The 14347-nt window shown below is 35.8% G+C and overlaps 1 protein-coding gene across 5 annotated transcripts; it reads left to right on the top strand.

Annotated features, from left to right (window-relative positions):
- The first annotated feature begins 627 nt into the window (after positions 1-627).
- Positions 628-13821, top strand: LOC104586150 (bifunctional purple acid phosphatase 26). 5 transcript variants are annotated; one of them, XM_088898902.1, is made up of 12 exons: positions 628-728; positions 817-898; positions 1850-2055; positions 2622-2822; positions 3498-3609; positions 3749-3975; positions 4088-4192; positions 5667-5805; positions 8702-8922; positions 10484-10605; positions 10752-10913; positions 13551-13821. In XM_088898902.1, the coding sequence occupies exons 3-12, from the start codon at positions 1876-1878 to the stop codon at positions 13621-13623; spliced, it is 1542 nt and encodes a 513-aa protein (XP_088755028.1). In that variant the 5' UTR covers positions 628-728; positions 817-898; positions 1850-1875; the 3' UTR covers positions 13624-13821. The 5 variants fall into 5 exon arrangements, with proteins under 5 accessions (XP_088755028.1, XP_088755030.1, XP_010241603.1 ...); XM_088898904.1 differs by lacking the exon at positions 13551-13821 and adding an exon at positions 13095-13226; XM_088898903.1 differs by lacking the exon at positions 628-728 and adding an exon at positions 1610-1706 and having other exon boundaries at positions 823-898.
- Positions 13822-14347: the final 526 nt, after the last annotated feature.

Here is a 14347-nt window from a genome sequence, read left to right as displayed (position 1 = left end):
GTGTTGTATGTATATTGTTTTCTTGCGAAAAAAAAAAGTCAGAAAAAACATTTTCTCATACTACGCCTTTCCTGATTTCTAAGTGTAGTCTGAGAAAATGTTTAAAAAAAAAAAGTCCAACCAAACCATGAGTGTTTCATCAAAAAATAGATTTCAGATGTAGCAGTAATGTGGTGCCATTTTTTTTTTTTTCAAAAGAACGGCATTGGTTCCAAAATCCTACCAAACAGGAAAGAGAAAAACGTTTCTTGAATTAATGACATGGTGCCGATTTCTCTGCATCGATACCAAACATCAGTACATTACCAAAGTGGGCCAACCGGCCAACTCTCTCTAATCGGGTTAGACTTGATTATCCCCGTTAATAATTGGTTCCACCCTGTCCCGACCCGACTTGTCCGTTGACAGATAGAGATGCCCTATCCGGTTTTGTAAACAGCGGCCAGCTTTCTTTCTTTTTTCCTCCTAAGCTTATCAAGATTGTGATTCAATGCAGCTACACACATGAGAGGAGAAATTTTTGTCGTTGGATTGGAATCCATTAACATAAGTTAACCAACTTAACCCCCATTTGACACCGTGCTAAGATTCCAAAATAATTGTTTTTCCCGTCACGTTTGGTAGCGCGTCCATTATCGTGTGGTCGAAGCTCGAGATTGGTGATATCTGTGGCCTACGGGAATGGCGCCGTAAGCCAAAAATCCTGGTCCAAATGCGACTAGAGGAAGGTAACAACTACGACTCCACGTCATCAATTTTGCTAATTTACGCTATCCGGGTCCTTCGTTTTTAAGTCCTCTCTCTCTCAATCATCAGTCCAGTCAGGTATTCACGACCCATGGTCTGCTGTGTCTTCTCTCAGCCTCTCACGGTCCTCTTCTGTACAAAGTAACTATTGGTACGCTGTTTTCTTTCTTTTTCTTGTTATTTCCTTTCTGAAATTTTCATTGTTCTGTTTATTTTTGGAAGGAAATCGGGTGTAAAACTGTAAATCTAAAGTAACAACTAGAGGACTTAGGATTTCAGTTGAAGAATGTGAATGCTCATGAATTTTTGCGTTATTCGGTTGCGAATTTGACCGATTTGTTCAATTGATTTTGGCTTTTTGATTATGATTGCTTGTTTGAAATTTGAATTGTCTCATGACGACTTGTCCTGGTTCTGAATTCGTATGATCGCCCGGGAAAGGAGTTTGGGATGGATTTGGTTTAGCTTCTGATGATTAGGTGTGGAAGAGCTGGGTTCCAGGCTGAAGAATATTCAGCTGGCATTTGTGGAACAGAAAAGATGTCATATATGTCCTATAAGGATAACTTGAATCTGGAATACTGAAATGCTATTAGACACTTTTGAGTTTTGTTACAATCAGAGTTCATGACGGTTTTTGGGCCAACGGAGTCACTGTTTGGTTAGAACCTCAAGTTTAGATGGTTATGAAAGAAAGTTTTTAGAATAATTTGAAAAGCGACAACAGCACCGGATATATGGACAGAAGTGTCTGACAGTTAATGGTCATCGGAACAGTATGCGTTTTTGGGATGTAGCTCAATTCAAGTGTTGAAGTAACTTTTGGATGATCAGTTGGTGACAGTTTCTTCCATTTTTACAGGATCCACATTAACATTGAGAATGCATTACTCCCTTCTTCATTAATGCAACAGCAAAATGGAAATTACTGAGGAGATCTTAGATGATATGTAAAACAGGTCCTATGTATTTGTTTATGAACATACATAAATGCAAAGCACATAATTATGCTACTTTTATCCTTTTTGAACTTGATCCCAGGATTGGTGCATTGGTTTCTTTCTGGATGCATTTGATGCCAACATTAAATATTTTCTTTCAGGTTGATCAACTATTATTTTAGAGAGTATGGGAGTAAAGACATGGTTGTTTCAGCTTCTACTTCTATCCTTTGTTCTTTTGAGCACTGTGAACAAGGGGAGTGCAGGGATCACTAGTACTTTTATTCGTTCTGAATGGCCATCTACTGACATTCCTCTTGACAATGAAGTATTTGTAGTTCCAAAGGGTTATAACACACCACAGCAGGTAAACCACAATATTTCTTATGTGTATTGTGTTTATAATGACCAGTTATGTGTAAACCGATATGTAAATTCTGTTAGTAATTTATTTGTATGTATTCATGCATGCAAACTAAAATACTAAAGATAGTTTTCTGCATTTACATCCTTCTCCATGCTTTTCAATGAAGATGCTTTATTTATATTTAGGAAAAGCAATCTTACATGGTAGGGTCCTTTTATTTTCCTTGAAGTTTGCGGGTTTTGTCATTAAACTTGTTCTGATGGTAAAGTTTTTGCTTATCTGCCACTTGGTAACTGTTGCTAAACCCTGTTCAGTACTGGAAGAAAATTTTCCATTATTAACACCTTGCACTGAAAAGTAGATTTTTGGCATGTTTTCATATTATTTAAAAGAGACAAAGAGCAGCTTCTGATTCTTTAGGAAATTGTAATTATTCATGATACATATCATCAATATTCCATTGATATTCAACGTGCTTTTTGATACTAGATGCAAGCATGACTACTTAATGTCTAAAAAAAGATATCTGATTCTTGATTTCCTTCAAATGAGATTTTCTGGTGTAGGTGCATATCACTCAAGGTGACTATGATGGAAAGGCTGTAATTATCTCGTGGGTAACAACTGATGAACCAGGCCCTAGTAAAGTTCAATATGGCACATCAGAGAAGCAATACAGTTATAGTGCTGAGGGAATAATTACAAACTATACGTTTTACAACTATAAATCTGGCTACATTCATCACTGCCTTGTAGATGGCCTTGAGGTAACATTATTATGTAAAGACCTATGTACAGACATACACATTATCATTTAGGCCATCTGCAGATAAAATTGCTGAGTGATTTTTCTATGTATCGAGATTTATATCTAATGATACATTATGCATCTAAACTGGAGTGTTTAGTGGTGAGAAAAAGAAAATACTTACCCACGCAAGGAGTTCTATTGGAAAATTGGTTGTTGAATTCTATGAAAACTTTCTTTTTCTGAATAGAATGTGAAGTTCATGTAGAAAACAAATTAACATAATTGTACTTGCAAACCCTCAATTTTGGATGCTGAGGCTTCTAGCAGAAAATACCAATCATGGGATGGTATTTCTTGCCAAGGCTACAAACCATCTTTCACAACAATATTTGGGACTCAAGAAATGAATGATAAGCCAGAGAGGTAAATCAATATTTCTTTCTTAATAAAATTTTTCTTTTTTATTTTTACCAAAAAAGCAGGGAGGCTAAACTTAGTATTATATTTATTTCTCTACCAAATTAGTATCCTACCAATTTTTAGGCTTTTTAGCCTCTTATGCATTTGTTTTCTAGTTTCATGTATGTAACTTGATGTAATATTCCTGGTATAATTATCTCATGAATAATTTAGATGTGATGTAAATATATAGATTATCAGAAACTGACCAAATTGCTTTCTTGTTTCATAGTATGACACGAAGTACTATTACAAGATTGGAGTGGGTGATTCTTCTCGAGAATTCTGGTTTCAAACACCTCCAAAAATTGATCCAGATGCCCACTATACCTTTGGAATTATAGGTAAGTTGTATATCCTTTCCTACTGGGTTGTTGAGAAAACATTTTGAGACTGCACCTGCCTAAGTAATTGAAACATAAAGCAAGGGAAATGTTGTTAGCATTATTTGTCTCATTTCTTATTGGGTTTACTACATTTCAGGCGATTTGGGCCAAACATATAATTCTCTTTCCACTCTTGAGCATTACATGCAGAGTGGAGGTCAGACTGTCTTATTTGTTGGAGATCTCTCCTATGCTGACAGATATGAATACAATGATGTTGGAATTCGATGGGATTCATGGGGCCGTTTTGTGGAGCGAAGTGCTGCATATCAGCCATGGATTTGGACAGTTGGGAATCATGAAATTGAGTATATGCCTAAAATGGTAAAGTTTATCTTGTGCCACCTTGAATTATTGCATGAATTTTGGTATCTTGTTTTTCAATTTGGTCATTCAAGTCTCCAACCTGTTTTCGTTGTTTCTTATATCTTCTAAGGAAAAATGTAGCAGTTGTCTCAAAGGACCTCTACTCTTCTGTTTTCTACCTTCAAGCCAGACCTCTACTCTTGCTGAATTTATCCATTTGTATGCTAAATGCGAAGTTGAGTTATTTGACTCTAAATATTGCTAGGTTATCATTAATCATGCAGGTAGTCAGGGTCATATGGCTGTTTCATTTAGGAATCTAAATGTTTGAGTTAAAATAAATTTGCAATATATTGAAACATTGAAGTGCATTTTCGACTGAGTGACTGGAAATGACATGTTACCACCAGAATTACACAGTACATCATGAACAAGCCTAAAAAATTACACGATTCCAGGCTAGCAAGGCCTTCCATGAAAGTTCTTTTGAAGAATCTGGAAATTATGATGGAAGGAACCTAGTAAGGGGGTTTTTAGTCATACTTTAGTAATTTTGTAATTTTACTCAAGGGTTCTAGTATTTGAATTCAAAATGATTAATATGTAGTAAAGCTAATTTGTCATTCTGCAATGAATTCTACCTGGCTGGGATTTGGTAGGATATTTTTGGATTTGGGGGCAATGGAATTTGAGGTGGATAGATCAATGAAGGGCATGATCAAGATTCTTAAGACTGATGATAGTATAGTGCAAGTTGGACTTGAGTCACACAAATCATCAAAAAGTCTATGCAAAGTCTTTTAGAACTTTGATTTTTCCTTTCTTAGGGGAACAACATGACATGCTCTAATCTGCTTTATAGACTTTATGTGCAATATCATCAAGAGTGATTCTCATGCTCCAACAACTTGAGGAAACATTTGCAATGATAAATTGTTATATTATTTCCTTTGGTCTTAATTATGTTTCTTGTGACTTTTACTTCTAGAAAGTATCCATACTAAGATATCTTTTTCACATTATAACTTATAAGTGCACAAAGAAAATCAAATATCTAATGTACCAAAAAGAGAAACACACGGATATTGTCCCAACAGCATACTTGTATGATTGGTGCATAGGCAAAAAATGGAATTCCACCGCTCTAACCATTTGGTTATTGCATGCTCTTTCTTTAGATAGTCATGAGAGACAAAAAGTGATTTTGTATAATTCTATGTTCAGAAACATCAAAATTCAACATTTCTCTCAGCTTGTTACATCTTTATCATCTCTACCTATATGTGGTTGGTAGGCCCTTCTTACTTTCTACTTGATAAGCACCCTCTTCCACTTAATAATAATGTTTTACTGGTATTATGTTCATTTTTATTGCATTTCTTACACATGCTATTGTAGCACCTTCCGTGTTAAGAATCCTGTAATATGCAAAACTATGACATTCTACAAGTAAAATTATTTCTGCTGTTAATTTTATTCAATAAATGCTACTATATATTTCTCCATGGTATGGGTTTCATTTTTCTCGAACTGTTCTGACACCATATAATTAATCATAGTTTTTACAGAAGTACCTAATTTCTTTTAAATTTGCGATAATTCCTCTTTATTATAACAAATTTTATTTTTGACAAGTAATTTTATTATAATAAAATTTCCCACCTCCACCCCCATGATCTTGTTGACTTATATTTTCTATATTTATTTAGGGGGAAGTTGTTCCTTTCAAATCATATCTCAATAGATATGCAACACCTTATATGGCCTCCAAAAGCACTGATCCTCTTTGGTATGCAATTCGACGTGCATCTGCTCATATCATTGTTCTGTCCAGTTATTCTCCTTTCGGTAATTTCTGAGTCACTTCTCTGTGTAAACTCAATGCAATTGCATTAATACTGCATAATGAATTATTATTATTATTATTATTATTATTATTATATCCTTATTAAGGTGCTAGTGATTTTGCAGCTTTTAGACCCCCTAAGGTTGTAGTGATTTTATAAGTTCCCTTGTCACATATATCATATTTATATGGTTAATATGGTGTTAGTGATTTCACAGTTTTTAGACTCCTAAGGCTGTAGTGATTTTAGAAGGAACTTCTTTTATATACAAATAATATTTACAGTTCAAAAAAAAGTTTAATGATTTTTGGTTTCATTGATGTGGATTTGATATAATCATATTAAAAGGATAGCATCTAATCTTCTTTCTAAATTTTAAAATACTAATAGAGATATATGTTACTAGGGGAAGAAAGGGGACAAAGTTTACAAGCTGAACCTATGGTTCAAGTTATGAAGCAGTGCCAGAAATATAAATAAAGATGTTGCTACCACTTACTTTGGGATCAGTGAAGATACTACAGCATGCCCAAGATCCAACCACCAAACATCCCTTGGTCAACACTGAACCTCAAAACAACACCTAACAGCCAAAAAACCAACCTACAAGGTCCAACATATGGACAACTGCATTAGAACCAAGAGGCTTTAAAATAAATAGGATTAAAACAGAATATATGTGATGCAAATTTAGTAATAATAGGAGTGCAAATCAGGGTATACTTAGGATTGGAGACTAAGAGATAACTGAATGTTACCTCTTCCATTACCTAGGTTCAATAATTCATAACAGAGGAGAGATTGAGATGGATGTCACCTATAGAATTAGAGCAGGATGGGCAAAATGTAGAGGTCCATCTGGAGTCTTATGTGATAGGCAAATACCACGTTGGCTAAAAGGAAAATTCTATAGAACTTTTGTAAGGTCAGCTATGTTCTATGGAGTAGAGTGTTGGACAGTCAAAAAACATGTCCAGAAAATGAATGACAAAAATGCCAATGCTTAGATGGATGAATTATAGAACTAGAAAGGACAGGGTTAGAAACAAAGAAATGTAGGAGTAGCTCCAATAGGAGATAAATGAGAGAAAGTAGACTGAGATGGTTTGCTCACATTCATGGATGACCATCTACAGCACCTGTTAGGACAAGTGATCTGTTACAAGTTGAAGGGGCTAGAAGAGCTGGGGGCAGACTGAAAAGGACTTGGGTGGAAGTAATAAGAAATTATTTAAGCATCCATAATTTAACCTTGATGATGATGTGATGATTCAGAACAGAATGGCGAAACATGATTCATATAGCTAATCTTATATAGGGACAAGGCTTAGATGATGATTCAGCACACTACCACAATTGTTGGTTGGTCCACCTAGATGACAATAGGTGTGCCACAATGGCCTTCTTCCTCTACTTCTTAAAGAAGTACTTTGGCATCCCATTCTTGGAGAGATAAAGGGAAGCATTTTCACCACCTCAAACATGTCATTCTCACTTGAGAAAATTGGACTTCTATTGTAATGCCATCTCCCTCCAATCTTGCCACAAAATATGCAATTAGTGTTGCTCTCCTCATTGACAAAATATATCTGGTGCACCGTGCATGTTTCAGTATCAAAGTCAATGTCATTTAACTTAGTTGGAAAGACATAAATGGAAAACTCACCTCTGAAGCCTTAACAGTGTATCTAACGTTTGAAGATTCATTTTGCTATCTATCGCAACCTCCCGGATAAGTGCCTATCTGTTAACAAGGGTAACTCCTCAAAACCCAAGGGCAAGTCATCCAAGTTCAAATAAAAAATATCCTTCTAAAATCCTATAAGTGATACAATAATCTTGTTTTGTTAACCACAAAAATGAAACCCTGGATGTTTTTGAACTTTTTGTCATGGTTTCAGATGAAACTATAAAAGCCATTACCCTATGTTGGTCCAGATTTCTGGGGTCTTAGGAGGATACAGACCTAACCTTTGGCACACAAAGCGGCTGCTCTCAGACTTGAACAGGTGTGCAGCTTATATAATAAGAAAGAAAATACATTTAGATCAGAACATTTAGAAACAATAGCAAATTCAAATAAAATGCAATCATTGTGTATTACTGAATGAACTATGGTTTTGGTAAAAAAAGCAATATGGAATGAAACTTACATCAAAAGTCAAAATAATTCTCAGATAAAGCAAATAATGCAGTTTATAACTGATTTGGATTTAACATCTACATAAAATTACCAAGATTAATGAACTTTAAGATATGCATAATATCCTGTTCTTAAGTGGGTCACACACAGGGTAAAGAAGGCCTGACCAGGTATTGCTGCTGCGGGGCTTTACTGGTAATTTTAACTACACCATGAAACAAAAGATCTGGACACTAGAAAGTTTCATTTTCTGTCTGCACCAGTCAATTGTAGTTGAAAATAGGAGATGAACCAAAGTACTAGTGTTTTCAAGTGGAGGTATCCAACACTATTGATTGGCATATTCAAATATTCTAATTGGGTTTTATATTTAAATACCTTGTGTGTGCTGATCCTTCACGTTGGATCATCCGGACAGATGATAAGCCATCTATCCTAACTAAAATATTTATTATCAAGTTACACTAAAAATATTTTTTGTTTCCCATCCTTATGATTTCTGGAAATTTTATACTCTCTTTGGACTATTGAGGTTTGGTCATTTCTGCAGATATAATGATTGTTTTGCTCCTGACTGGCCTGTTAAGTTCACAGGAGAACTTCAAATTTCTGTACTAGAAAGGAGATAAAAGGCTGACCCTTGTTGACTTTGTTTCTGTTTATGTATTTTTTAATTTGTTGTTCTATAGACTGGCACAGTTGACTTCTTTTGTGTCTATGTTTCTTACAATATTTTCTAAACCATTTTAACCAGTGAAATACACACCTCAATGGCACTGGCTGAGAGAAGAACTAAAAAGAGTGGACAGAGAGAAGACACCTTGGCTTATTGTTGTTATGCATGTTCCCATATACAACAGTAATGAAGCCCACTTCATGGAAGGTGAAAGTATGCGACCAGTATTTGAGAAGTGGTTTATCCATTACAAAGTTGATCTCATCTTTGCAGGCCATGTTCATGCTTATGAAAGATCAGTATGGCTCTTCACTTGCACTTTCTTTTTGAATGGTCAAGGTCTCAGGATAAAATTATATTGCATAAAAAATAATAGTAGCTAAGAACTTCCTATATTCATGGTTACTACCCTTCACAGAAGGGATTGTGGTTTGTTTAGACAAGATTCTTCTTTGTCTGCCAAATGAAGGACTAATTTGATCAGTCCAGATCATTTATCTAATGAACTATTCTCTATTTGGCTGCTTGAATGGCAACATTTCAAGCTCTTGCCTTGCCATCTCATGAATGATACTTTAGTCAATTGTAAGGTTGTGATTTTCAAATTTTTAAAATAATAAGGGTAAATTTGTTTAATGTAAGGTAGATGGAAAAAGGAATAAGCTCAGCATGGTAAAGGGACAGGTGTAGTAGACCAACATGTGCAAAATCTATGCATCTATGAACTTAGTAATATATAAGAAGAAAAATCATATGTTCAACCATTAGGTCCAGAAATCCAGAAAGAATTATCTATTTTCTGTTTATGACTGGAGATCGATTTTATCTGCAAAGATCAAGGTGTTACATTCATACATGTCAAGGATTTAGGACCCACTATTTGTTGATTCTAAGTTCCAACAAGTTAGGGGCCATTACTTGGTATAATGGTAAAATCTCAGGCTGGCAAGCACAAGAACTCTGGTTTGAGTCTGAAAGCGGTCACTTTGTGTAAAAAAAATGCGATAGCCTAAAGGTTAGGACTGTATCCAGTCTACCCCTCCCAAGTGACCACTGGTTCCATTCAATGGACTTTACTAGGTCTCTTGAATAGTTCTCACTATCAACAGAAAAAAAAAAAGAAAGAAAGAAATTGACAGGTGAAATAGTTATGACCATTCTTTTAATAAGGTTACAGTTATCTATCAAAAAATAAAAAAAAGTTATAACCATTTAATTTGGTTCGTTTTGGAAAAGAGATATCATAGATGAGATGCTTCCCAACTCAAACCTTGTATTTGGACATCCGTAGTTGCGATGTTTGTATTGTGAATTAATGGTCTATGATGCTCTAGGCTTTAGGTTTCTCTCAATACGCGAATTGGCTACAAAACTCCTCAGATTCTGACTGGATCAGATGGTCCCATCTGTCCTGGCAGAATAGATTCCACCTAGATGCAAGTTGGATTCAATGTTTAAACAGCAATTTCTTGGAATGAGTATGGTTGCTAGTCTTTGAATTCACCTTGAATTTTTCCCTTACTGAGATGATTCTCCAGAACTTAGGCTTGAAATAATCTTGTGGCGTTCATAAAAGGTGTAGTTTCCTTCATTTTCACTTGAATTGAAAAGGGAATCATGAGGATGGATTGGTTCTATAAATACCACAGTAATCACAGAGATTACTGTGCAAGAAAAACTCGAGGGTTTCTCTTAAACTATCCCAATTCCTTTTCCTTATCATTGAATTGTAATCACAGAGATTACCCCTATACCCTCTTCAATTACAAAGACACAAATCTGCTCACTGTTTTTCAGTTACATGATTCTCCTCATTAATTGTTTTGGACTCTCATAAAGGGAAATGTTGTTAATTTTCAGTATCGTATCTCCAATATACACTACAATGTATCAAGTGGTGATCGTTACCCTATACCTGACAAATCAGCTCCTGTATACATCACTGTTGGAGATGGAGGAAATCAGGAAGGTCTTGCTGGAAGGTAAAGTTCAATTGCCTGATTAAATGATTCTAACCAATAAAGTGGTTTAATCCATTCTATTGTATGCCTTCTTAACAGGACACATAATCTTTCTTGTGTAACACATTAACTGTCATGTTTCATGTGGGTTTCCTCTGATTTTATAGGTTCAGGGACCCACAACCAGATTATTCTGCATTTAGGGAAGCCAGTTATGGACATTCTACCTTGGAGATAATGAATAGAACACATGCATTCTACCATTGGAACCGCAATGATGATGGGAAAAAGGTGGCAACTGATTCTGTCATATTCAACAATCAGTACTGGTGAGTAAAATATGTAATCTTCCATTCTTGTGCACACAGGCAAAAATGCACATCTTGGGGTTTATGCTGCATTGAATGTGTTGCTCAATAAGATTTGGTGTGAACAATGATCCTATTTTATTTACTGGTCTGTGTTAAAATAGAAGGGTTAAAACATAAAAATATCCAAGAAACATGATAAAGTATACTGCTAATTAGTTCCAATTCAAATAGAAAAACATTCTATTTTATTTAATGTTATGCATATTATGATTATCAAATAATTAAAATAATATATAATATTTCATGAAAATAGAAAAATGTACAAGGATCAAAATATTGATACAGACTGATACTCAAAATTGGGTATTGGTGTATTGATAATGATTGATACTAAGCCCTTTTTTGGTTTTTTTTTTTTTTTTTTTTTTTTTTTTTTGATTTTAACAGACTGAGAGGGATCAGGGCAGCCTTCCCAAACTTGAAAACCCCCATACCTCTCTTGATTCGGTGTATCCATGTGTCTCCATGGTCACTGATACAGATAAGGGGCGTATCGTATCAATACTTTGATCCTTAGAATGGGCATTTTGTAATAACATTTCCAAGTTCAATTAGAACCAGGATGTCCTTGGTAATGAATCAAACTTAGCCCCGGGTTTCCTCACAATATGATTGATTTTTTACCACATTCCTGCAGTGATTTAAAAGGCACTCCTAGGTGCACAGGCGAGGCACATTTTAGGGTATGTGCCTCGCCTAGGTCCCAGGTGCAGCGCTTTCAAAAGGCACGTACCTGGTGCGCCTTGCGCTTCAGACCAGGTGCATGCCTTTTGAAAATCTGTGCATTTTTTCTGTTTTTTTTTTCTATGCTTAGCAGCTGGGCCGGGGGTTTTGCCCCCGGACCCCCAACCAAGCCTCTCGAGGCAAGCTCAAACAAGTCCGTATCAGGGTCTTAAATCCTTAATCCCTATAAAAGAGGTTTTATAGCCTTCCCTATAAAAGAGGTTTTATAACTTCAAGTGTGTTAAAGTTAATATGGGTTTTTGGAGCCCAAACAAGTCCATACCAGTCACATTTGTAAAGTCAAATATCTTATCATCAGAGTAACCTGCCTGATATTTTATTTGTTTTACTAGAAAAATCCTGGGACACCTAAAAATTTAAAATAGGAGAATTTATGTGATAGGATCTAGAAAATCTAAACATTTTAACTTATTGAAGTATCGAAGTTTCTTTATAATTGGGGATATATAATTTTTTTTCTTTTTGAGCAAAAATTTATCTATTTCTTGAAATGTATGGTCATTATCTGAAACTCCACTTTAGTTTTTCTAACAAAAATACCCTTGTTTTATTTCTCTTATTTCATGTTCACTCATCTCACACCCACAAAAAGTTTGGTTCAAAGGATAAATTTTGAGAGGGGTATCATTGTGATCTTGAAAACACTGTTCATTTTCTAATAGAAAATGTCTAGCATAGGGGTCTCTAGAGGTATCAAAAAGTCAAGGGAAGTTTAAGAGAGTAAGAAAAATGAAGAGGAGTTTCAAATAACTACCCTAAAATGTTTTAGTTTCCTACAGCAAACTATACCCCTGTTGAATAACTACCCTGGTTGGTTGTAGTGGACATTTGGGATTTTTTTTTTTTTTTTTTTTTTGGGGGGGGGGGGGTATGGGGTACAGGAGACCCCTGTTGTGTAACCCCATGAAAAAAAAAAAGTCCAATAGGTAGGGGGCATTCTGGATCAGATACATGTTCACTCTCGTTGTCCACATTAGCCCTATACCCCACCTTGTATTGAAGTTTTACTTGAGTTAAATTTCCAATCCTGAAAAGAAGGTTTACTTGGGAAACACAGCAAGGTTTCTGGGTTGAAAGTGATGCCATGAGTAAAGGGTGGAGAGAGTCTAATGGCCTTTTTTTCCAACTAGCCTATCTTATTTCCCAATGGAGGTTCGTTGAGTTCTGGGCCTTGATTCCTAAATCTCCTGGCATGCTCTCAGACCACATGCATTGCAAAGAGGGCCTGGTGCTTCCATCTTCCATCTAGATGCAAATGGTATCTTTTGTCTTACTCAAGAGTGTCATATAGGTTAAGATTACACATATATGAACTATTTATCTTAAGATAATATATTACCTGCCTAACATGCATGCAAATAGCTCATAGTCATGTACCTTGGGCTTTTCCTCCAGGGACTGTTCATGCTCACAACATTAGAAGCCGGTTTGGGAGGGCTGAGCTAAAGATGCAGCTAAGCTGGTTCAGTTGCTTTGAAGTGCTTCAGATAAGCCACTCAAAGAGGCTGAAGCAGACAACCCTTTGAAATGACTGATGGCTAATTTGGACTCTCCAGATTTTTCACCAAATATAGCTTATATGATGCCTGTGAGGGGCTCACCTTGGAGAGCCAGAAGCCGCTGCACTTCAGCCCTTCCAAAAAGGCACTTAATATTTCAACCTCTGTTTGCAGTAAGCATAACTTTGATATGATCCGAGTGAGAAAAACGGCCATTACGTCTAGTCAATATGGACTAAACGGCAAGAAAGCATGGCATGAAACATTGAATCATGCATAGTGCAGCATTGTGGATATCCTTAGTTTTCTGTATATTGGAATATGACCAGCATAATGAGGTCTGATCATGCAGGGCAAGCAATCTGCAGCGGAGGAAACTGAAGAAGCATCAATTCATGAATGTTGTTAGCCATGCAACTTACTAATGGGATTTTTCAGGTTGTTTCTTATTCGTCATATGTTAAAAAGAGGGAAATAGCTGTTGGAATTGAAAACGTTCCTAAGTTTGCAGAAATAAATGTTTAAGTGCTGTTCAGTTTGTAGTTTATTTCAACCAGAGAGCTTGACATGCATAGAGAGTGGGCTTCTATTTAATGATCAATCGACTAAAATCCTTGCCATAATACGCTTGCCTTCAGGCAGTTGGGACTTGGGACCCTGGTAATTTGCTATAGTTTACATGTTTGAAGGATCAAAACTATCAAATATCAATACACCACTCCCATCAAATAGGTTACCCATGTCAAAATCAACTTGAACAAATCAGTACTTCACTTGACCTACGCTTTTTCTTTGGAAAATATCAGTCCCCTGAGTGTGGGAATGAAACAATGTTTTTGTCATGAAAAGGCAGAAAAATAGTTGAAAATTTTCATCTTGCAATTCTTTCTGTCCATTCTTAAATTGAAAGAAGTTTGGAGCTTCTAGGCCAATTTTCATCCTACCCATAATTCCCACCAAGGCGTAATTCTAACCAGACCCCATGGCTTAGTATTTTTTCTGTCACTTTATGATGATTCTAATTTCTAACTTTTATAAGGGGGAATGGTTATTGCTCCTTTTCTGGTTAATCTCTTCAGCACTGTGTATGGGTGTAAAACAAATTCTTAGGTCATGTTTGGTACTGTCAGTGTTTTTTCAAGAAATGCT

The sequence above is a fragment of the Nelumbo nucifera genome, chromosome 2 (assembly GCF_055504915.1).
Source record: "Nelumbo nucifera cultivar China Antique chromosome 2, China Antique-T2T, whole genome shotgun sequence".
Lineage (NCBI taxonomy): Eukaryota > Viridiplantae > Streptophyta > Magnoliopsida > Proteales > Nelumbonaceae > Nelumbo > Nelumbo nucifera.
This window is presented reverse-complemented; position numbering and strand designations above follow the sequence as displayed.